The sequence below is a fragment of the Podarcis tiliguerta genome (genome assembly GCF_965153285.1).
Source record: "Podarcis tiliguerta genome assembly, chromosome: 16".
Classification (NCBI taxonomy): Eukaryota; Metazoa; Chordata; class Lepidosauria; order Squamata; family Lacertidae; genus Podarcis; species Podarcis tiliguerta.
The window spans coordinates 22,647,106-22,672,213 of record NC_139549.1 but is presented as its reverse complement, the minus strand read 5'-3'; the positions used below and the strand labels follow the sequence as shown (position 1 = coordinate 22,672,213).

The 25,108-nt window shown below is 45.5% G+C and overlaps 1 protein-coding gene and 1 pseudogene across 6 annotated transcripts in view; one reads left to right on the top strand and one right to left on the bottom strand.

Moving 5' to 3' along the window:
- The window catches only part of PXN (paxillin), a 65,030-nt gene extending 44,127 nt beyond the window's left edge, over positions 1-20,903 (top strand). For 3 of the 5 annotated variants that reach the window (XM_083417597.1, XM_083417598.1, XM_083417599.1), the window contains 5 exons: positions 11,546-11,716; positions 12,089-12,262; positions 15,385-15,466; positions 16,261-16,409; positions 17,075-20,903. In XM_083417597.1, coding sequence (XP_083273723.1) covers positions 11,546-11,716; positions 12,089-12,262; positions 15,385-15,466; positions 16,261-16,409; positions 17,075-17,341 — 843 coding nt within the window. In that variant the 3' untranslated portion in view covers positions 17,342-20,903. Of the gene's footprint in view, positions 1-4,423; positions 5,411-6,587; positions 6,855-7,806; positions 8,182-9,053; positions 9,123-11,545; positions 11,717-11,846; positions 11,915-12,088; positions 12,263-15,384; positions 15,467-16,260; positions 16,410-17,074 lie in introns of all 5 variants that reach the window. The other 2 variants (XR_014505968.1, XM_083417596.1) reach the window with 2 other exon arrangements.
- LOC310667135 (protein S100-A6-like) lies at positions 10,495-11,532 on the bottom strand (annotated as a pseudogene). The gene is made up of 2 exons: positions 10,741-11,532; positions 10,495-10,500 (listed from the first exon to the last, which is right to left on the bottom strand). The product of its transcript is annotated as a protein S100-A6-like (transcript).
- Positions 20,904-25,108: the final 4,205 nt, after the last annotated feature.

Here is a 25,108-nt window from a genome sequence, read left to right as displayed (position 1 = left end):
AGGAAGACTCAGCCCTGCAGCCCGCCCCCCCAAATAAGCCCAAAAGACAGGATGGGAGAGAAGAAATTCTGAGCAAGTGTGCTAATGCAAAACCAGAATTGTGTGTGTAATTAATAATAATAATAATAATAATAATAATAATAATAATAATAATATTTTTTTATTTATACCCCGCCCTCCCCAGCCAAGGCCGGGCTCAGAGCGGTTTACAAGCAATAATAAAAACAAGATGAATGATTACAACTTAAAAACAAAAGTAAAATACAACATTAAAATAATGGAACATTAAAATATTAGAATGTAGCCTCATCGCAGGAGGAGAAGGAAAAGAAAAAAGAGAGGGAGGGAGGGAATCAAATTGGCTCCAAGCCAAAGGCCAGGCGGAACAACTCTGTCTTACAGGCCCTGCGGAAAGAAATCAGATCCTGCAGGGCCCTGGTCTCATGAGGCAGAGCGTTCCACCAGGCCGGAGCCAGAGTTGAAAAGGCCCTGGCTCTGGTTGAAGCCAATCTAACTTCCTTAGGGCCTGGGACCACTAGGGTGTTGTTATTTATGGACCTTGAGGCTCTCCGTGGGGCATACCAGGAGAGGCGGTCCCGTAGGTACGAGGGTCCTAGGCCGTGCTTGATGCAGTGCCGTCCTTATGCAGTGCTTGATTGCAAAAAAACCACCTGGAAGTCATTTTTAAAATAATAAAACAATTGGTAAAAACAGTTAAAAGCAAGTATTCAAAATATTTCAAAAAATAAAATCGGTGATAAACTAAAAATAGATTAAAATATATGTTAAGAAGATACCACTAAGAATGGTATTTTTAATCTCTCCTATTCACAAGTAGATGGCAACCTTTCACATGCGTAGTTCAACACAAAACCATGATAACACCGTTGTGGGAGCATTCTGTTGAGTGTCCAAAAGAATCTGTTAAGAAAAGTCTGGGATAGAACAGTTTTAATATTTGCAGTTTTCACCTGTTTGTGATCTTTTCCGTGTGCACATAGCAAACCTCCAGTTCTTCCTTTTTTGCTGATTAAAATTCAGTGAAAAATCCAAGGAAGTCGTAGGAGCATTGTCCTTTTCTGTATTGATGAAAAACAACTTATTACAAGTAAAGTTATGAGGTGCTAAATTCACATTTTACCCAGCAAATGGGGGGCAAGAACTACAACACATGTCACATAGGAACTTGCAGCTTTTGGGATGGAATGGCTCCTTGCCAAGAACAACATAGAGGAGACAGCCTGAGAAGTAGCAGAAGAGACAGACATGCCTGTTGGATAAGGGGTGGGGGAGAGGCCACACAGAGAGAGAAGAGGATAGGTTCAGGCTTCAAGAATAATACCATGAAAAGGACCCCTTCTTTGGTGAGAGTAGTGTGAGCTTCATTTGATGCTGTAAAAGAAAAGGCGGTAGGCTAGGGCAGTGTTTTTCAACCTTTTTTGGGCAAAGGCACACTTGTTTCATGAGAAAAATCACGAGGCACACCACCATTAGAAAATGTTAAAAAAATTAACCCTGTGCCTATATTGGCTATATATAAAGTAACTCTCTTGAATAGGAATCAAATAAACACAAAGTATTTTATAATTACTTTATTATGAAATAGTAAGTAAACAGAAATATGAAAAATTATAAAATACTTTATTCAGTGCGCAACCTGGGCCTGTTTGGCTGAACACAAAGCTGATATTCCGGCTGGAATCGAAGAAAGACACACACGTAGCTCTTCGTCAACAGCTCTCAGTCTCTCTCTGTATTTAGTTTTTATAGCAATCATGCTTGAAAAGCTCATCTCACACAGATATGTAGTGGAAAATGGGGGCAATGTCAAAATAGCTTTGTTTGCCAGAAGGGGGAACTCCTTGGCAGTATCCAACCAAAAACTGTCCAAAGGTAGATCAGCAAATCTTAGCTTGAAACCACGATTTTGTCTCAGTTCAGTTAGTTCCTCCTGCTCCTGTAAAGGAATGTCCTTTCCACCAACTGATGCTGAGCTATAAGGGTCCCTAACCCAGTCAAGGCATTCAGTGGAGACTGAAGAGAAATAAAATGACAACTTCTCCGGTCCTCCTAGTGACTCGAGTCGCGACGTCTTCTTCTCTCCGCTGCTGCGCACACTGTGCTCGGGCGGGAAGGAAGTCGGAAGATGATGTCCTACTGTGATAGGTCCAGGCTGGAGTCTGGACCAATCACAGCCCGGACATCAGAAAAGCGGAGGGTGTCCCCCTGAGGAGCGCCAATCGGCGCCCCTGCTGGCCGAGGGTGGGGTCAAAAACCCCACACCCCCATACCCAGGACACAGTCCGGCGCCCACCTAGTGGGCAAAAATTTGATTATTATTTTTTTAAATCTTTCGAATTTTCCAATTTTCCCCACGGCACACCAGGCAACATCTCGCGGCACACTAGTGTGCTGCGGAACAGTGGTTGAAAAACACTGGGCATGGGGAAGCGGGTGGTGCTGTGGGTTAAACCACAGAGCCTAGGACTTGCCGATCAGAAGGTCAGTGGTTCGAATCCCCGCAACGGGGTGAGCTCCCGTTGCTCGGTCCCTGCTCCTGCCAACCTAGCGGTTCAAAAGCACGTCAAAGTGCAAGTAGATAAATAGGTACTGCTCCAGCGGGAAGGTAAACGCCGTTTCCGTGTGCTGCTCTGGTTCGCCAGAAGCGGCTTAGTCATGTGGGCCACATGACCTGGAAGCTGTATGCCGGCTCCCTTGGCCAATAAAGCGAGATGAGCGCCACAACCCCAGAGTAGGTCACGACTGGACCTAATGGTCAGGGGTACCTTTACCTTTTTAGGTAGGTAGAGGTGCAGAACACGAGGACAGAACATGGGTGAGAGATTGTGAAAGTGTGAATACAGAGGAGAGTGGTGAGGTTCAGGACATGAGCACCTGCAGAGATGAGCCATAATCCCCAGATCCCCAGCTTTTATTTTTTATTTTATTTAAAAAAGAGTGAGCTTCTATCATTTATGGAACCCTGAGACACGAAGTAAAATATATAAGTAGCATTTTTGCGAGAAACTCAGCTGCTTCCCAGAGCCGTAGCTAGGTGATCTTGCACCCCTGGAAGAACCGCCCAGATTGCACCCCCTAGCCTCAGACAAATTAGCTCTTCTTTCTGCCTCTCCTCCAACCCCAACCCATTCAATTCACCCTCTATTAAAAACCTTTTCTTATGAGGCAGTAATCAATATTTTTATTTATAGACATATTTTAAAGCTGATTTTGCACCCTACCCTCATCTGCGCCCCTGGTGCAGACCCACCTCACCACCCCCTAGCTACAGTCCTACTGCTTCCCCATGCTAATCACTCTGACAGTTCACAGTTATGTTTTTCTGTCCTCTTGTGTGTCTTGCAACTGGCGTAAAAGAACAGCTGGAACAGCTTTGTGCTTTTTGTTGTTCTTGTTTCTTCTTTTTTTCAAAAAAAAGAGATGCCCACTTTGTTGATAGATTAGTTTGGTCGCTGCTGTCTTCTGTGCCACTCCCCCTTCAGATTTAGAAAAGCAACAGCAACACTAACAGTAAAACCCGATATTTTAACTTAAAACAATGATAATTGTAGCCCGCTTGATTTTCACAAGAAATTCAGCATAACTAGCAAAATTAAAATAAGATATAAAATAGTCCATAATTGCAAACAAAATAAGATACAAAATAATCCATAATTGCAAACCTAAAAGCTAAAAATATCTCTCCCCCCCCCCCGTGTAAGCAATTATTTTTGAGAAGCTGAACTGTCAGCAAACATGCAGTACTAGTTAAAGAAATGGTTGAATTGCAGTCAATAAGTTTGTCAGATCTTCCCCTTCCTGAATGATGGGCATTCATTGTTCCCTCTAAAGTTTGTTGTGCATGTGAGACTGAACATGTGGATTCAGAACAGAGCATTGTTGTTTGGTTTAAAGGGATGCAGTCTCTGGGCCGTATCTCTTTTCTTGTGGATCCAGTTGCATGAGGATGAGCATGTCCCTTGAATCTTCTGTTGCAGGTCCTCCAAGCCTTAACTTTCATTGCTACCTGAGCAAGCAGTGGTGTGTCTGTGTGTGGTGGGGGTGGTGGCTTCTTGAGCAAGCTTGTGGCTCATGTGTCACAGTTATGTCAAGTGATTGTTGGCTTCCGGGTTGGTTTTTGGTATAACCGACTTGGGTGACCTAGTTCTGTGAAGAGGGGAGGACAGAGACAAAACAGTGCTTGCTATTGTAAGAAACTGCAGCACCCTTTCCAGTGCTTGCCTATTGTAAGAAACTGCAGCACCCTTTCCAGATTTCCATTCTGCCTTCTTGTTCCTTCTGGCTAGCCTTAGGTTAGAGCCATTTTCCTTTTTCTCATCACTTCCCTACTCCTTTCCCCTTCTTCCTCTTCCTTCAATTCTATTTCCATCCTTTCTCCCCTCCCACATTTATCTTTTTACAGACCTCTTCTACCATATCACTGATCTCTGAACCCTCCCTGGAGCTACTTCCTGGCCCAGTTGGCTCAGATGCAGCCCATGTGCTTCCTAGTATATCTTTTCTGACTACCTCAAAGCAGCAAGCCATGGGCCACTCTGAGGGTGTTCTGTGCCCTCTGGTACCTCTCCCATTGGAGGTGCTCCATATTGAAGAGGAAAGCAACAGCCCAGTCACTGCTGTGATTCAAGAGCAATCTCTCATCACCCCTTCCAGACTCTGGACTGAGCCACCGCACCCAGAGGCCTCTGCTACTCTCACAAGCTCAGACGGACCAAGCAGAGAGTCCACTTCCAATGTGAAACTTCTCTCATTTTCCAAAGCGGAGTCATTGTCCATTCATTCTGATGTAGGAACCCTGAATCAGAGGCTTGCAGACCCAAAAGGACCTTGGAGAGATGAGCAGAGAGATGAAACCCAGTCTGCAACAATGCTTGTTTCAAACTCCTGCATAAGTGGCAAGGTGAAAGTGCCAGCGCCACAAGAGTTGGAACCTGTGTTTGATCCAACAGCTGATGCTCACAAAGGGATTGGCATCAACAAAGGAGATTTGGATGATCTGAACAACTCTAAAGCATCTCACTTTGCACCAAGACTACAATCCGAGGGAGATGATGTCGTGCCAACAATGCATAGACCTGGTCCTTTGAGTGTTGATCAATGGGAGAACTGTCCAGGTACCAGAAGTCACTTGGGCCAGAACATACTGCATGGTACTGAAGTCCAAGATCCAGCCCGGGCAAGCAGCTGTCCTGATGTTGCTGAGAAGAGGCAAGGTCCAGAGAGGATGCCTAGGAAAAACAGCCTTCAGAGTGCTCCGACGGGTGAATGGAAAGAGCCACACTCCTGCGTAGCAGCTGCTCCAGGGTCGATGGGAAATGCCTGGAAAGAGGAAATGGATCTGATTCCTTCTTGCAAGATTCCTGTGGAGAGGATTTCTACATCAGGCCAGGCAGGCATCAAAGTGCATGTAGTGGCGAGTGAGCTAGTGTGGATTTCTTCTGCTGGTGCATCTCATTTGGCTGTGCATGGTGTGCTTTTGAGCCCTCTGAATTAAGCTGCTTTGCATGCTTCTCTGAAGTGAGACTTAGTAGCAGCTGCATGGGACTGTGAACTGGGAAAATGCTGCAGGGAAACAACTTTTGTGGCAACCCTTTGCACGTTGGCCCCCATGCTCCCATAGCATTGTGAAGACATACCAGCCACTTTCATCCTTCTTAGTAGTGGAAAGTGTGGCCTGGAGAGAGAGAGGGTCTTGGAAGCTTATAACAATTAGAGCTCAATGGATCTCTTCCTAACAGCCACCCACTTGCTAGATTATTTGTTTTGCACAATTGGTGTAGTGGAACATTACCTATAAAAGGTCAAGCTACAAGAAAATCAAACCACCATAAACTGGACTGTTTTGATGCTGCATCTGTTCTCCTACTTATGGAATTATTATGAATATTATTATTTATTAAATTTGTATACCTCCCTATACCCGCAGGTCTCGTGGAGGTTCACACCTTGATGAATCTGTACACCTTGATGCTTTCACTGAGCTGGCAGGGCAGGATAGTCCAGCACCTCCATGAATTTACAGTGCTCTGTGCATGAAGATACTGCCATTGGTTGTGGTGTTTTAAAGCTGTTCCTAACACTTGATCTAGCACATTTGGCCTAGGAAACATAGGACGCCACCTTACAATGAGTCAGGCCATTGGTCCAGCTAGCTCAGTATTGTCTATGCTGTCTAGCAAGAGCAGCTCTTCAGGGTTTCAGGCTTTTCCAGCCCTACCTGGATATGCTGGGGATTGAACCAGGGACCTTTTTGCATGCAGAGCATGTAAACTACTGAGCCATGGCCCTTCCCCTACTGCAACAAATTATTTGCTCTCCGTAATCAGTCCTGTTTGTTCAGCTGACATGGCTGACCTTGGAAGACCTTTCTCAAGGTTGACTTGCTGCTTGGGGATGGGCCAAAAGGATTTGTTGTTGTTGTTTTCATCCTTCCCCTCGAAGAGGCAATGGCTGCTGTTTTTCCTGCTCCTGGTCACTAACCGTTCTTGAGCTTGAAGCGTGTGCATCCTGTGTTTTTGTTACCACTGCAGCTCTTGTACTGAAACTGCCATTTCCCTCCTGTTAAGATAAAATCTGTAATCAAGCAGACAAAAGAGACTTCCCACGTGCACCCGATGTGCCGCGATCTCTCGCCACGGCGCAAGCTGGGCCCAGCCATATTTCACAAGACGGTCTCCCAAGACCGCTTGATTGAGGAACTGCAAGACAGGTTGGGCATCAGCAAACCTGAACAGGAGGAGTGGAGAAGCCCAGACAACTGGATGACCGAGGGAGTCATCATTATCTCCAGGCCACAGAAGAAAGAGCAAGATGGTAGTCAGCAGGTAGAAAAGGTAGAGAGCATAATGCCTTGTGGGTTTTCTTGTCTCTCCTCTAGGAGTTTCCTATCTGGTATATTGAAAATGGCTTACAACACATCCGTACAGCATTTGTTAGCATTCAAAGTGTGGAGAGGTAATCCACATCACCGGGACGCTCAGGAATTACCTTTCACCCTCTTGGTTCAAGAGAAGCAGCCAGCTGTGTAAGCTTCACAGCTTACTGTGTGCATCAATCATGTTGGATGCTCAGGGACTAGCTCAAGCTCAAGCTTCTGGAGTAGCAGATGAGCACATGCAATTCCTGAAATGAGAAAAGTACAGATGTGCCACCAGAATGCTTATATGAATAAGAATCCGCCCCTGACCACCAGTGTTTCGTTGAACACCAGGAGAAAGCGAGGGGATTCAAGATGGGTTTGTTGGCCAGATGATTAACAGCAAGGTCTTAGTGTGTCTTGAGTGTTAAATCTGCTGGAAACCTACTGGAGATTGACTTTTTGTCTAGATGACTCAGATCACCCTTACTGTTTTTCCATGCTGGCTTGTAACCTAGATCCCTCTATTTGAACATGGGAACTTGCCTGTTTTCACTGGAAGGTATTTTAAATGAGGAGTGTGGGACCCTGGATTTATTAATTTTTGTTCTGTAGGTATGACACACTCAGAAGTAGAACAATATTCCAATTTTTTACTAAATGAAACATGATTTCATTGCCACATAGGTTTCTGCAGATTGAAAGTCCATAAAGGCAGATTCTGGCTATTATTCCCCCTCACGTTTGATTATACTTGACCATTGCATTAGTTTTTAATAATTTCTTCTTGTTTTGCGGCCAGACTAAGGCTCTGCACTCAGGAGTGGGTCACTTCTTTCATTTCATGTTTTCTCCCCCTTGGTCTATTCAATTCCTCTGGACTAAGTGCCTCTGGACTTGTTTATGTTTTCTTCCTGCTTCCTTCCTAGGTTATAATTCCTGCAGAGTCACCCCTCCCTCTAAGAAGGACAATTGCTGTTCCACCCTCTCCCCCACCACAGTTTCCTAAAGATGTTTCAAAGGCTGCCTCTGTCAAGGCTGCCTTCTCTTCTCCTCTCCCTCACCCTCCGCCGCCACCTCCTCCCTTGCCGCCGCCGCCACCATCTGTGCACGTCCCCCAGCTGCGCTATGTGCCATCAGCTCCACCTCCTCACCCTCTGCTCCAGTGGGAAATGCTTCTGGAGGAATGCCCCCCTTCCCAGGCACAGACCCCAGCAGAACCAGTTGAAGTGGCCTCTCCTCCCAAGATGGTGGTGTCAGTTGGTTGCCAAACGGACGAAGATTCATTCTTCCCACCAGAACAGGCATGGTCTCCTTTCTTTGGGCTCCTGACTTACTAGAATAGTGCCAATGTGAGCCCAGCAGATACAAGGTTGTTCATTTTGGGGGGGGGGGGTCCTCCTCTTAGACTGAATGTTTGGGCATAAGCTTATTCTGAGCTCACAGGGAAGAGCAACTATTTGGATTCTCAGGACAGAAAACACATTTTAGCTTTCATAGTGGTGCTAAGTACACATGAGTATACTCTGCCATGTGTGCGGAGTTGGGAGTAGTGCCACAAATGGAAAAGTGCATGGCCCACATTGCGGGCAGCGGTTGGGTGAAGACTGAGCTAGATGCACGAAGCGGTCTGTGTAAGGCAGCTTACTATGTGTCTCTCTGTGGCTCGTGGAAACTTACTGCCTTTGTGAGCTGTTCAAGGGTTTTTGGGAGCACCTGAGCTTTTCCTACGAATCCTCATGCTCCACGGTTTTAGTATAGTTGCATACTTGCTCCATGCTGGTGTTTTTATTTTTAAAAGTGCTGCAGAACCACCTGTATGCCACATAGCTGAGTGCTCAACTTTCTCCTTCAAGTGGCAATGATCCCAGGCAGTGATCAGTTCCAGTTCACTGTAGAAAAAAGGCTGCACACAGGTTATGGGTGGTAAACCCACCTTATGTATAAAGTCGAAATAGACTTTCCTTATCTCACACACCTTTGTAATACATTAAAAGGACAGCCATTATTTCCATTTCACAGATGTGAAGGTTTGGACTCTCTAGCCCTTCATGACTTAGCTAGGACTGGGGTGCAGGACTTTCCCTGAATCCACGTCCAGTGGCCTTTCTGCTGGCTTTCTCACATCACTGCAGCTTTCGGCCTGCTAGCACTCACTGTGAATTATGCTTTTCAGGTCTCGTATGCTCCACCTCCAGACTGGGGCTCCCAAGTTCTTGCCGTTCGTCCTCCCACTCCTGAGAAGGCAGGGCATCCTCTTTCTCTTTTTTTCTGTAGCATGGTGTGTGGGAAACACTTCTCTTGGCATAGATTTGATTCTTGCATTGGTAGAATTGCAAGTTTTCCGCAGAAATGCAATTTGCTTTTTCCTTAGGCTCAGCCTGTTTGTTTCTAATTAGTATTGGGAAGTGACAGTAGGTCTTTTAAAACCAGCATGATTTTTGAGAGCTTGTGGCATGACCTTTTCAAGGATGTGAGTTTAGTGGCTGGAGAATGGGAGAAGAAGCAACAAACGTTCATGCAGTTTATCAAGTAAAAAGTATGAATGTCTTCCCAGCATGTATTGAGCGAGGCATTTTTAAACAAGGTATCAAATGCTCAAATATATTTAACAATCCCAGTGAAGAGAATATATGTTTTTTAGGACTTGTCCTTTATTTTTTGCTGTGTTGCTTGAACATATGTATGTCACCGGAATAAAGTAGAATCATTTTCTGGGAGAACTGCATGCTGTGCCCCATTCTTATCAATCACCAGTCACCTGTGATGAGTAAAAACTGACCACAGGTTAACCAAGCAGGAAAAGACATACAAAATCTGGCTTACTCTCTCTTCTTTCAGGCCATGACTAACTAACATGTGTGATCAGGTGGGCTAGTAAAAAACAAACGAACAGACTACTAATATTTGCAGACTTGCATGTAAACCTGTCATTCTAACCAAGTCAGTAAAAAGTTCAGGGGGAATAGTTTGAAAACATTTTATACAGCAGCCGTTTTGAAGCTAAGCAGGTCTGAGCCCATTCAGTGTCTTGATGGGAGACTTGTATTTATAGCACCTTGATTTCATTCATGGAAGAATATGGTGTAGTGGTTAGAGTGTTGGGCTAGGACCTAGCAGACCAGGGTTGAAATCCCCACCTACCGTCAGCGCGACTGTCAGCCTGTTACAATTTCTTAGCCTAACCTACCTCACAGGGTTATTGTGAGTATAAAATGGGGCAGGGGATGCATGTCGTACCTTGAGCTCCCTGGAGGAAAAGTTAGAATGCCAATATAATCAGTAAATAATAAATGTGGAATACAAATATAATAAATAAAGTTCTGCTATGTAAATGACTAATACCTACTCTGTGTCCTTTGGCATCACACAGAGCAGCCTTCACCAACCTGATGTTCTCTAGATGCTTGATTAATTTATTTGTTTTATTAAATTTATATGCTGCCCCTTTCCCCCGAAGTAGCAAACACTTTCCGTAATAAGAATACAATTAAAAATGAAATAAAACCACATTTAAAAATTGGTAAAAACAATTAAACACCAGAAGCAAATTCAAGAGATGATGGGAGTTGTAGCTCAATGGCATCTGGAGGGCCCAAAGCTTCCTCATCTCTGCTTTAACCCTAGAAACGCATAGCGAAGTTAGTGTGTACATGTGCGAGGATCAAAGGCTCTTGTAAGTGTGAGGTGTGACTCGTAAAACAGCACACGCATCCCATCTGCCAACCGTCCCTACACCCCATGTGTTAATTGGAACAGAAGGACTTACACCAATAGAAAATTAAAAAAATTTGGACATGAAACTGCCTACAGAGGTATAATCCCGAACCATGACACCCCACCCCACCAGGGTATACATTTACGAACTCATTGTAAATCATTGCCAGGGTACCCAGGAAATGATGTATTCCTGGAAGTTCACCACTTGGTTCCCATTGCGGTCCAGATCTTTTATTAATGCCTGTATCTCTGCGGTTTTGGTCCAATGGTGAGCTCCTTCTGTATCAGCTCCTTCAATTCCTTCTTGCTTAGAGTGTTCTTCTCACCATCCTTGCCAGTGTAATTGTGGAAGGTGACAACCAGCATGCCAATAGCTTGGTCAAGAGGTGCTGCCATGGTGAGAGATCAGAAACAAGATGGTCCAGTGCTGAGTGGCAGGAAGGGAAGTGGTCCACCAGTAGACTGTGTTATAATCAAAAGTACACTGTGGTGTAACATCTCACGATCTTAAACCAAGTCACACATTCCTTTGGCTGATGTTAGAGCTGGAATTATCATTGTGTGGATGTCTTGCATATTGTGGCACTGGCAGAGAAATCTAATTTAGGAATACGGTTTTATTGTGTTTACCTTGGGAAACTTGAAAGCACGCTCTGAGCTCACACAGCCTTCCCATTTTCATTAATCTGCCTATGGGAAGAGCCTTTTCTTGTGACTACCTAATCCATGGGTCTGTTGATTCGAGGAGACTTGCTCTGACAAAACTGCTGGAAACCATTCATCCTAGCCTTCACTGTGATCCCTTCACCGGCTTCTGCAATTACACTGTCCTTCCTGTTATATGTTAATGGAGGCAGGAGGTGGCTCAGTGAACTTCCACAGGGAGAGAAGAACTCTAGCATGGTTCTTAACTTTAATAGTCTCTGCTTTGACTCTCTGTTGTTGCAGTTCATGTCCCAAGGGAAAGGTGGGAACAACTACCCATCCACGACTTCTCCAAAGCCCGGCAGCCAGTTGGATAGCATGCTCGGAAGCCTCCAGTCAGACTTGCATAAACTCGGGGTAGCAACAGTTGCCAAAGGTGTCTGTGGAGCCTGCAAGAAGCCAATTGCTGGACAGGTGAGTGTGAAGGACAACCCCCACTTGTTGAGAGTCTCAAGCTACAACTGGGAGGGCTTTAAAAAATCAAATGGATGAACGGACTGGCGATGCTGAAGAAACTGAAGTACTCTATTTATCCACTGGCTAGGTACGCTGTAAGCTCCTCCAGTGACCTCTACCCTGCCCATGAGGGACTGCCCTCTTCTGAGATGATAGGTAATTCAGTTTTCATGCTACCCCAGTCCAGGGATCCACCTGTTAGTAGAACGTACTCTCTCATTTGTTCTAGACTCTGTGCTTTTTGATGTCCTTGTCACATATACAATGCCCATACTTGAGAGGTGGAGCATCTGCTGGAGCCAGGACCGTTTTTTCCTCTCTCTTTCCCAGGTTGTCACGGCGATGGGGAAGACTTGGCACCCTGAACACTTTGTCTGCACCCACTGCCAGGAGGAGATAGGATCGCGCAACTTCTTTGAGCGTGACGGCCAGCCCTACTGCGAGAAGGACTATCACAACCTCTTCTCTCCTCGCTGCTACTACTGCAACGGTCCTATCCTGGATGTGAGTCCATGGCGTTTATGCCGTCTTATTCCTCTGGCTGTCCAGCCTTACACTTTCTACCTTACCGATCCCGTAGCTATGCACACATTTCATTTGCTTGTGCAGTGGGTGCCAGTAATCCCACCCTAGTCACTGTGGTTTAGAAAATTAAATCACAGTGGGGGGTTTCGGCCCACCTCCAGCATGTAGGTCTCCTCTGCATCCAGCCCAACAGGCTCTCCACAGGCCCTGCCCATACCCCCATGCTGCTGAACTGCAGTTTCTAATCAGCTGAGTAGTGGGGTTGGGGTTCATGGGGGAGGATACATTTAAACCTCCCTTCCTCATAGTCTTCCCCCAATCCTTGTGCTGGCCATCTGATCAGGGATTAATTTCTCCATTGCTGAGCTGTAATCTTGTAAATTCTGACCTCTGTGTGCATATAAGATCACAAGGCGAGAAGGTTTAGAGTATTTATTTTATTACTACTTTTCTACCCCAACCTTTCCTCCAAGGAGTTACAGGTGGCATACACAGTTCTCCCCTTCCTGTCCTTAAAACAATGGTGTGAGGTAGGTTAGACCAGGGGTCCCCAAACTAAGGCTCACAGGCTGGATAAGGCCTGAGGGACTTGTTTATCTGGCCTGCGGTGAACCCCACCGCTCACTCTTGCCGCTGCTGCACTGCGCGGCTGCCAACTTCCATGTCGGAGGAGCACCGGAAATAGCTTGAGCGCATGCATAAGCGTTATTTGTGCGTGCACAAGCATTATTTCTGGTGTACATCCGGGTCGGAGGAGGCCCGTGCACTTGCGCACAAGCTATTTCCGGTGCTCCTCTGACTCAAAAGTGCGCCAGAAATAGTGTGTGCGCATGCGCTCCTCCACTCTCCGGCCCACTGTGCGATCAGCGCTAGAGACACCGGCCCAAGGTGCCGTGAGTTTGCTGACCCCTGGGTTAGACTGTGACCGAATGACTGGCCCAAGGTCACCCAGTTGCCTTCATGGCTGAGTGGGGATTTGAACCTAGTTCTACACTCTAACCACACCAGTGCACTGACTGGTGGAGTGAGCTGCTCATGGAGGAAGAGATTGCTTTCTTAATGGGTTGCTTGCTGTGTATCATTTATCTGTTTAACTTTTATAATGCTTTATATTTCAACCGAAATACCTGTCCGCATACCAACAAAAATAACATTTAAAAAAATACAATACAAATTCTGCATTCCGTAGTAAATACAGTGCTACTGTTACTGCCTCTTTCTCATTGCACAGCACAGAAATGAAGTGAACTGGGTGTGTGTGCATGTGGATGTGCTTGTACCATTATACATGCAGTCCCTGGCTACTTTCCCCAAGGGAATATGGCCTTTGGGCTGCTGAGAGGGTGGAACTCTTCACCCTTGCCTGTATACATGCATGGGCTTCCCTTAAAATGGCCAGTGAGCTCCTAGGAACCTCATGGGTTCATGTTATCAACATTGCTGCATCAGTTTCCACATTTATTTACACGTGGCTACTTTTCGTATGATATGGAAATGCTCTAGTCAGACACAACTAGAGGCTGGCAACACACACATTGGGAACAGCAAGTCTAGGAGTTAGACGCCCCCATGTGGCAGGTTGAGTGACACCATTCTAGTGTTACCTTGGGTGTTAGCAATGGGATCCCCCCTCATTGTCCTCGGTTCTCGAACGTAATTTGTTTCGGAAGACCATTCAAGTTTTGAAATGTTTGAAAACTGAGGCGCAAAGGGCTGCCTGCAAATTCAATTGAGAAAATTGAAAAACATGCTGCAGAAGCAGTTCGACTTCCGAGGTGCGTTTGAAAATGGAAGCATTTGCTTCCAGGTTTTTGGCGTTCGGGTTCCGAAATGTTCGTTAATGGAGGCATTCGAGGTACTACTGTATGTGAAACAGCTGGATTCTGTTAATATAATAAATTGAGATGATCCGTCAAAACGAAGTGAGGGAAGTGAGATTAAATAACCATAGAATCCCATATATGCCTCTCCCTTATGACTGCCAATTTTATTGGCACTGAACTAGGGTTCAGAGTGGACACTGCGTAGAAGATGCTGCTTAGTTCAATTGCACTTCTCTACATTCCTAGTGGTGATGCTCATGCCCTTCGGTTTGTCAGTTCTGCTCTGCCACCAAGAAACCAGTCTTGGTGGAGGGAGTGGCATAGCTTGACAGGAAAGCAGGCAGGAAGATCCTGAGGAGTCTCAGGATCAATCTAGGGTAAAAAGTAAAGAGTTCCCTTGCAACTTCTTAGGCTGTAATTCGGACATATTTTGCCCAGGGGTGTGCAAAATATGGAAAACTAGAATTGATTCATAACAACAGGCTTTGATTGTATCCTTGGCCATATTTGCAGATTTTAGATGCCGCATTAAACACAACAACTGATGTATTGAAAAACTGCAGCGGGATAAGGAGAGGAATCAATTATATTCCCAATTTTGTGCTTGAAGGGAGGAGAAGAGCTTTTGTTCACCTACATATTCGCACTCCATTCTCTTTTTCTTAGTTTTATCCTCATTTATGCCTTAGTGTACTGTTTCGTCTGTTTGCGTTCTACATGGGTGGGGCCCATGAGCAGACATACCACAGCAATCAGCCAGTTAATCTCTGTACACGTCCCAGGATGTCTATCTGTCTGCTGGGGAGTTCATTGACCTTCCAAAGGCAACAGGAGAGAGAGATCGAGATCGGAAATGCATGTTCATGAAATTCTGGGCTTAATCCAGCCAGAGATCACATTACAGTGGTACCTCGGGTTACATACGCTTCAGGTTACATATGCTTCAGGTTACAGACTCCGCTAACCCAGAAATAGTACCTCGGGTTAAGAACTTTCCTTCAGGATGAGAACAGAAATCGTGCTCCGGCGGCACGGAAGCACCCCATTATCTAAAGTGGTGCTTCAGGTTAAGAACAGTTTCAGGTTAAGAACGGACCTCCGGAACGAATTAAGTACTTAACCCGAGGTACCACTGTATTGGGAAGTTAATAGTCCAGTTTCCCAGGGTCAGAGGACCCTTCCTCCCTTCCTCTCCTTGAAATGCATTCACCGTGTTTCCTTGCAATTTTTTTTAAAGTTTTGGCTACTCATTCATGGTTTATGGTTTCATTATATCAGAAAGTGGTGACGGCGCTGGATAGGACATGGCACCCTGAGCATTTCTTCTGTGCCCAGTGCGGAGCATTCTTCGGCCCAGAAGGTATGGTCCCTGAAGGCTGATCCACAGCTTGCATGGCTTGCTTATTTTCAGATATGTAAACTGTCTCCCAGGTATTGAGCTTGAGGTCTTGTGAGGTGACTTTCAAGTGCTGCGAGTGGAATTTCAGCTCAGATTGGCCATTTCTCCCTTGCAAGTCATTACTTCATGTTGCAGACACTGGCAGTAATGGGCATGCATAAATAAGCTTAGCACAGGCAAACACAATCCTCCCCCTGACATTCGGCTTGCATAGACTCGTGTAGCCTTGCTCCCCAGGAAGTGGAAGTGTAGTGTAACCGCACTGTTCTCGGCCCCAATAGGCTGCTTCTTTGGTAAGTCCAATCCTGTTCATGTTTACATGGAAGCAAGCCCAACCCCATTCAGCAGGGCTTACTCCCAGGGAAATGCACACCAGATTGCACATTTGCAGTAGCCTGATGATGAAGAGTGTTGATTCCAGCTTTGATGGTCCTCTCCATTTCTTAGGAACTTTTGGTGATGCCTTTCTTTTATGTCTAGGCTTTTATTTTTGTTTATTTATTTTCTTCTTTCCCCCCTTTCTATCCCCCCACCAACCTTTTATCACATACAAATATGTGTAATTTTTAAACGGCTGTTTCTGTTTATGACAGCGGTAATTCTGGGGTGTAAATTTGTTCATTTTTATCGAATGTTTTCTATGTTTTTTGAGTTCAGATTTGGAAAAACATTTTATAAATTCCTAAAATAAAAAGGCCAGGCAGATACTAATTTTCTTCTTTCCTTTTTTGCTGCTTACCCTTCTGCCCTGGCAGGTTTTCACGAGAAGGACGGCAAGGCCTACTGTCGCAAGGATTACTTTGACATGTTTGCTCCTAAGTGTGGAGGCTGTGCCCGGGCTATCTTGGAAAACTATATCTCTGCCTTGAATACCCTTTGGCACCCTGAATGTTTTGTCTGTCGGGTAAGAGCACTTCAGGAATTCATTCCCCTTCCCTTCCATTCAGCCAGCTGAGGACATCTATCATCCTGACCAGTCTTGGTGTAATTCATGGGTCACCAATGCAGTGCTCTCAGGCACACAAGTGCCAGCGGAGGCCTTTCTTAATGACCACAGGGTTCCTTCTTTCTCCTGCTGAAATTATGCTTGTCAGAAGCCTTTCATTGCAGACAATAGGAGGCTTTAAAACAACTTAATTGCTGGTGGTAGGAGAAGATGGTTGCATTGAGTGTGCATGGTTGCAGTGTTTGCATGACGCTCACAACGGTTTCTCCAGTTTGCAAATATGCCTGGGGGGTCGGAAAGATTGGCAACCCTAGAGGGCTCTGAAGCGGGAGGATAAGTGCATCCACAAGTGCCTATCTGTAACAGCAAAAATAATACCTTATTGATATAATGCAGCCACCATCATTGTATTCTTTTAGACAGATGCCTGATGAAAACTATTCTGTTTTGGATGACCTATTTTGTTACAACTGTTCTTAATTTTGTTACAGATGTTTTCTTATCATGCTGTTACCGTGAGCGGTTTTCCAGAGCTGAGCTCTGGAGCTGCCCTCAGCTACTAGCGCCATGTTTTTCCATCTCTGATACCTGATTGCGGTCTTGCTTCTCCTCCTCCTCCACAGGAATGTTTTACTCCATTCATTAATGGCAGCTTCTTTGAACACGACGGGCAGCCCTACTGCGAGGTGCATTACCACGAGCGCCGCGGCTCGCTGTGCTCCGGCTGCCAGAAGCCCATCACAGGCCGCTGCATCACTGCGATGGCCAAGAAATTTCACCCTGAGCACTTCGTCTGTGCCTTCTGTCTCAAGCAGCTCAACAAAGGAACCTTCAAGGAGCAGAACGACAAGCCCTACTGTCAGAACTGCTTCGTGAAACTCTTCTGCTAAGGCCAACATTCAGCATCGTCTTTGTTGCCTTTCCAGGAAACCTTGACTCTTTGGACATTGCCACAATTTGGCAACCTGTGGCCTTGGTGGGCTAATCTAGGAGAAGAGGAGGAGTGTGTGTGTGTGTGTGTGTGTGTGTGTGTCAGTCAGGGTGGGGTGGGATGGGATGGGATGGGGCAGGATGAGATGCTTACCACTGCTCTGGAAAAGTGGTAAATCCAGAGAACGAATCACATTGGACCATTGACTTAGAAGCTGTATTTTAGCAAGGAGATGCTGAGACTGCCATTGATGCACCAGATGGACAGCTTAGCCAAGCCGAGGCGGTTTGAGTGGGAGGCTCTGTTTGGTTGTGGTGGTTGGTTGATCAGTTGATTGGTTGCATTGGTAGCAAAGGTTCAGGCAGTCAAATAAAAATGGTTTGGGTTTCAGCTTGGGGGCAGTGGAATTTAATTCTCCTCCCCAAGAATGCTAAAATAGTCAGGAGAGCTGAGAACCCCAATATGGATTCTACTTAGAAATAGGGAATGGAAAGGACTGTAGCTCAGTGGTAGAGCATCTGCTTTGCATGCAGAAGGCCCCAGGCTCAGTCCCTGGCATCTCCAGGTAGAGCTGGGAGAGACTCTCTGTCTGAAACCATAGAGAGCTGCTGCTGCCAGTCAGTGCGGACAGTACTGAGCCTTGATAGACCAATGGTCTGACTCAGCATTAGGCAGGTTCCCGTTTTCCTAAGTTGCCTCTCCCAAGAACACTGTGCAGGGTCAAAAGAGAGCAGAGAATGCATCTTGTAGTTCCACATGGCAAGGGCGACATTGGCAGATACTGATCTGTGCAAGACTCTTGGGACTGGGTGAGCAACTTCCTTCCTGTCTGCATCCCCCTCCAGGGAGATGAGGTTCAAATGATACTGGAAGAAGGCCCAGCATCCCTTTCTATCGCCACCTGCATGTACAGAGTGGATCGCTGACTCTTGTTTGTACTTCTACCCTTTTCAAATAGGACATCTCCCCATTTGGGGATGTTAATTTCGCCACCATTGCTGCCATCCACTCCTGAGAAATCATGAGAGTGAAGGTGTGCTCAGTGGGGCGGAAATGGTATTTGTTTTATATGACAATCCAGAGAAGCAAGGCATCCCAGCCTTTCCAGGTTTTAGGCAGGGATGTAGCCTGTGTTGTGATTTTCTCCCAAAAGGCAAAGAAGCTTCATTTAACAGCATTGACTTCTTTTGCCTGTCTCTCTCTCTTGCAATCACAAGCACATCTCTCACTCTCGTGAAATATGCCCTAGAGAAACACAGTTCTGAGCAATAATTCTTTTTCTATTGACATAGTAAGTTTCTCAGTGTGTGTGTGGGTGGGTGTTCTTTCTCTCTTCTTGCCTCTCGTGGTTTTTATGTCTGTGTGTGAGAGAGAGAGCGCGAATGACTTTTGCTATCAAATTGAATACTGTGTGTTTGGGGGAGATGCTGATTTCTACATTGAGTCTTGAATTCATAACAAAATGACTTTTAAATCTCTTGTATTGAAAATTTTAGTTTTTTGAAATGATTTTCAACAGATGACTTTCGTACCTGACAATGTCTGGGCAGGGCCCTGGTTGTGCTGGTTCCTGCACCCGCAAGCCTTTGGTGCTTTGTTAAACACAACTATTAACATGACAAGTATTGTCTTTTTAAAACTGGGGTGGGAGAGGGGGACTGTGCAAGGAGCGTGTATGTGTGGTTTTATTTCATTTTTGCTTATTAAGTAGCTTTTCTATTGATCAGAGCTCAACTGGAACAGATTTCTTTTTTAAAAAATAACTTGTAAACTGCTGTATTTGGAATCGTTTGCCTTTCTCTCAAAATCAGAGCTGCAGATTTTTTTGAAGCGAGTCTTAAGTTACTCCAGCAGGGAGAAAGAGCTCAAATCTTACACGTTTGGCATCAAGCTTCATAATCTGTTTCAGAAGCTGACGCTGATCCTGTGGTTTTAGCCCTCCCGTACGTAGTGTTAACATAGTTGACCAGCCTTTTTTTTTTTTTTGCCCAAGTGTGCCATTACTCAACTTTGCAGTGTGAGACTGCTGTGCTAGTGTATTCCACAGTGTGTATGTGCACACACTGCTGTACCTATGTGTCCTCTGGTGCCTTTACCTCTTGTCTACTGAGCCAGGGAGCAGGCAGCAGTATGGCATGGGAGGTGTTGGCAGAAACACACTTTTGTCTCTGCCGATCTTCTGGGCCTTGTGTAACCCCACGTGCGATGCTTTGCAAGCCCTGACAATCTGCTGATGCCAGCATTTTTCAAAACGCTGCCAACTGTGCTTTGCACTGCAAACCCCCTTTGGCCCCAGTGCGCCTTTACCTGCCCTGTGGGTGTGGTTTGGTGGGATGAATGAGGGAGGCCTGGCGGGCTGGAGGCTCTGTAGCCAGGCCTGTGGATCCTCATACTCCAGCCCAAGAGTGCCATCAATTCCTATTGCCTCTCTTGCATGTGGTCCCCTCCACTGCTGCAAGCTGGCCATTTGTGCATTGGCGCCAGCAGGCTGTCCTGAAAGCTCATGTCTGGATCGCTCAACTTCTATGCACATGTGCTTGCTTCGCCACCACATAACCATACCAAGCACCCAGGCAAGCCAAAGTAATATTGAGCTTTTCTCGAACTACTAGGGGCAGGCAGGGAAGAGCCATGATTTTGTATAGCTGTTTCCATAACTTTTCTGCACCTGCTTGCCTAAGTAAACTGGGAATTTCACATGGGGGTGGAGAACAGGATCTCAGGCAGAGGACAGTGAAGGGTGGGGATGGACTGAGCTGGGTGTGCTGGGCCACCAGCTCCACATCCCATAAGCTAGCCTGCTGCCCTCAACTGCAGCAGAAGATGCTCCCGCTCACCAGCGTTGAAGTCTGATTCAGCTGCCACTCTGGTCAGCTCTTTTTAATCTGGAATGAAAAGCGGCACTATTTTGTCCTTTGCAAGCAGAGCTGGCCTTGGTTGGGGAATGATGAAAAACAATATTGGACAAAAAGTCTGTCAGCTGGCGAAGTGATTCTGAGAGTGGCCGAGTGGGTCTTTCAGTTTTGTGGGAGAGGAAAGCCTGCATTGTTTTGCTGGTACCAGGCTGCTCAGGTTATAAAGGATTGTGTGAAGTTGGGCCTTTTGGAAGTCTGGGATGTTGTTGTTTTTTCTGGATCTGGGCATGAGGAGATATTGCAATCTAAGGGAATGGCCTGGTGCTGCCTCTGATGGGTGTCAGATGAAGATACACCATTGTTTTTCTGAAAATACCCACTCTGCTACCATAGCTTTGTGACATTTTAGGCCTGGGGCGCGGTTTCTTTCTTTCTTTCTTTCTTTTGTTTAACTTTTAAAAATGCATCAGAATGAAGTGGGTCTCTATTAAAGCTTCAACAGATCTTCTGGGGAGGAGGAGGAGGAGGGATTCTCCTGTGGAATGACATTTCTCTCCCCTCTTCCTGTTTTCCCCTTTTGTAAACTTCTAACTCTGCTGGTTTTTTACCCCACTTTTAAAATTCCTGTGATGATGCTAATAAATTTTATGATAATTTTCAGTGTCATTGGTTGTGGCCTTTCTTAAATAAACAGTAAAAAAACAAACTCCACTTTCATAATAAAACAGCAAATATAACAGCATACAAACCCCCACAACATTTCAGTACTGTAAATATAACATTAATTATGTTCCACCTCCTGGCAAGGGGCTTGACAGTTTCACTTTGGACTTACAAACACCCTTCTCATGATGTTGCTTTCAATCCCTCTTCTGAAGCTTCGAAAGGCATGGGGCTGGGACAGCTGGAAACACCTCTCCCATGATGTTGTTGCACCATAAAATACTTTACCATTTTATTTCTGCATTGGGGGGAAGGGGTAAAGCCAGCCAGCAACTTACGCAGGGGCTACGTTCCAGGGATCACACCTAAAGCCAAAATTGGGTTCAATGGAGTATAGGATTGCCCAAAGTCTTATTTTTTGTACTCCCACCCCCTTTCCATTTTTTAAAACATTTTTTTTGCCAAGCGTGTAAATGGGCACAAGTTAACTCTGCATAAGTTGTGGGCTTACTGAATTCAACCTTCTGATCTCAAATCTTTCCTTTGGGCTCACTTCCTGGCCTGGGGGAATTCACTATGCTAGAAGCAAAGGGTTATCATCCTACATATACAAGCAATATTGTACGGAAGGGCCTTCACTGTGCAACAGATCTGCCTTGCGTGCAGAAGGTCTGGTAAGCTCTCCTGCATGAAACCCTGGAGAGCTGCTACCAGCCTTAAATATTTAGTAATGTTTATATTTTAATGTTTAGTAACTTGGCGTTTGCAAAGTATAAACTGCTTGGAAGCCTAAGAGGTATAGTAGAATTAGTAGGCTTTATTTAGTGAGGAACTGCAACCTTTCAGGATCCAGAACAAACTTCTCTGAGGTCCTGTTGAGTGCTTTTAAAAATTCCTATTCTTTCATATAGTATCACAGAGTTGAAAGGATCCCAAAGGGTCGTATAGTCCAACCCCCGGCAATACAGGAATTCTAAGAAATCACTGACAGGTGGCCACCCAACTGCTGCTTAAAAACCTTCATTGAAGGGAGAGTTCACCACCTTCCAAGGTCATATGTGGAATGTTCCGCTTTCAAAACAGCTTTTGCCCTCAGAAAGTTTTCCCCCCTAATGTTCAGCTGGAATTCCTTTCTTGTATTTTGCATCTATTGGTTCAGATCCTCCCATCTGGAGCAGCAGAAAACCAGCTTGCTGTATCTTCCATGGGGCAGCCCTTTGGATAGTTGGAAGATGGGGAGGCTTTTCCATTTTCCTTTGACCTTGCAGAGAAAACATTTGGTCAGTTTGAGACAGTTTGGGAATCAAAAATTGTTCTAGGTCGGTCTTCCTGTGCTGATCTATGTATGTGCTTTGTTGGTACACTTATGAACATTTAACATATATCTAAGACCTCAAAATAGGGACGCAGGTGGCGCTGTGGGTTAAACCACAGAGGCTAGGACTTGCTGATCAGCGGTTTGAATCCCCGCGACGGGGTGAGCTCCCGTTGCTCGGTCCCTGCTCCTGCCAACCTAGCAGTTCAAAAGCACATCAAAGTGCAAGTAGATAAATAGGTACTGCTCTGGCGGGAAGGTAAACGGCGTTTCCGTGCGCTGCTCTGGTTCGCCAGAAGCGGCTTAGTCATGCAGGCCACATGACCTGGAAGCTGTATCCCGGCTCCCTCGGCCAATAAAGCGAGATGAGCGTCACAACCCCAGAGTCGGCCACGACTGGACCTAATGGTCATAGAATCATAGAATAGAATCATAGAATCATAGAGTTGGAAGAGACCACAAGGGTCATCGAGTCCAACCCCCTGCCAAGCAGGAAACACCATCAGAGCACTCCTGACATATGGTTGTCAAGCCTCTGCTTAAAGACTTCCAAAGAAGGAGACTCCACCACACTCCTTGGCAGCAAATTCCACTGTCGAACAGCTCTTACTGTCAGGAAGTTCTTCCTAATGTTTAGGTGGAATCTTCTTTCTTGTAGTTTGTATCCATTGCTCCGTGTCCGCTTCTCTGGAGCAGCAGAAAACAACCTTTCTCCCTCCTCTATGTGACATCCTTTTATATATTTGAACATGGCTATCATATCACCCCTTAACCTCCTCTTCTCCAGGCTAAACATGCCCAGCTCCCTTAGCCGATCCTCATAAGGCATTGTTTCCAGGCCTTTGACCATTTTGGTTGCCCTCCTCTGTACACGTTCTAGTTTGTCAGTGTCCTTCTTGAACTGTGGTGCCCAGAACTGGACACAGTACTCCAGGTGAGGTCTGACCAGAGCAGAATACAGTGGCACTATAACTTCCCTTGATCTAGATGCTATACTCCTATTGATGCAGCCCAGAATTGCATTGGCTTTTTTAGCTGCCGCGTCACACTGTTGGCTCATGTTAAGTTTGTGGTCAACCAAGACTCCTAGATCCTTTTCACATGTACTGCTCTCAAGCCAGGTGTCACCCATCTTGTATTTGTGCCTCTCATTTTTTTTGCCCAAGTGCAATACTTTACATTTCTCCCTGTTAAAATTCATCTTGTTTGTTTTGGCCCAGTTCTCTAATCTGTCAAGGTCGTTTTGAAGTGTGATCCTGTCTTCTGGGGTGTTAGCCACCCCTCCAAGTTTCGTGTCATCTGCAAATTTGATCAGGATGCCCTTGAGTCCATCATCCAAGTCGTTGATAAAGATGTTGAATAAGACCGGGCCCAAGACAGAACCCTGTGGCACCCCACTAGTCACTCTTCTCCAGGATGAAGAGGAACCATTGATGAGCACCCTTTGGGTCCGGTCAGTCAGCCAGTTACAAATCCACTGAGTGGTAGCATAGTCAAGACCGCATTTTACCAGCTTCTTTACAAGAATATCATGGGGCACCTTGTCAAATGCCTTGCTGAAATCAAGGTAGACTACATCCACTGCGTTCCCTTCATCTACCAGGCTTGTAATTCTGTCAAAAAATGAGATCAGGTTAGTCTGACATGACTTATTTTTCAGAAATCCATGCTGACTATTGGTGATCACAGCATTCCTTTCTAGGTGCTCACAGATTGTTTGCTTAATGATCTGCTCCAGAATCTTCCCTGGTATTGATGTCAGACTGACTGGGCGGTAATTATTTGGGTCCTCTCTTTTCCCCTTTTTGAAAATAGGGACAACATTTGCCCTCCTCCAGTCTGCCGGGACTTCGCCTGTTCTCCAGGAATTCTCAAAGATGACTGCCAGTGGTTCTGAGATCACATCTGCCAGTTCTTTTAATACTCTTGGATGCAGTTCATCTGGCCCTGGAGACTTGAATACATCTAAACTAGCCAAGTATTCTTGTACTATCTCCTTAGTTATTCTGGGCTGTGTTTCCTCTGCTGAATCATTTCCTCCAAATTCTTCAGGTCGGGCATTGTTTTCTTTATCGGAGAAGACTGAGGCAAAGAAGGCATTGAGGAGTTCAGCCCTTTCTGTGTCCCCTGTTTGCATTTCACCATCTTCTCCTCTGAGTGACCCCACTGTTTCTTTGTTCTTCCTTTTGCTACGAACATACCCATAGAAGCCTTTTTTGTTGCTTTTAACCTCTCTAGCAAGCCTGAGTTCATTCTGTGCTTTAGCTTTTCTGACTTTGTGTCTACACGTGCTGGCTATTTGTTTGAATTCCTCTTTGGTGGTTTCCCCCCTTTTCCATTTTTTGTACACATCCTTTTTTAATCTTAACTCAGTTAAAAGTTCTTTAGATAGCCACCCTGGCTTCTTTAGGCACCTTCCATGTTTCCGTCTCATTGGTATTGCCTGAAGTTGTGCTTTTACTATCTCCCTCTTAACAAACTCCCAGCCATCATGAACTCCCTTTCCTTTTAGTATTACTGTCCATGGGATCTCACCCAGCACTTCCCTAAGTTTTATGAAGTCAGCTTTCTTAAAGTCAAGAAATTGAGTCCTAGTATGCTTGGCTGCTCCTTTCCGTTGTATAGTAAACTTCAGAAGAGCATGATCACTTGCGCCTAATGATCCTTCCACTTCTACCCCATTAACCAGGTCATCGACATTGGTTAGGACCAGATCTAAAATGGCTGTTCCTCTTGTTGCTTCTCCCACTTTCTGGACAATGAAGTTGTCTGCAAGGCCAGTGAGGAATCTGTTTGACCTTATGCTCTTGGCTGAGTTTGACCTCCAACAAATATCTGGGTAATTGAAGTCCCCCATTACTACTATCTCCCTTCCTTTTGCATGCTTGGCCAT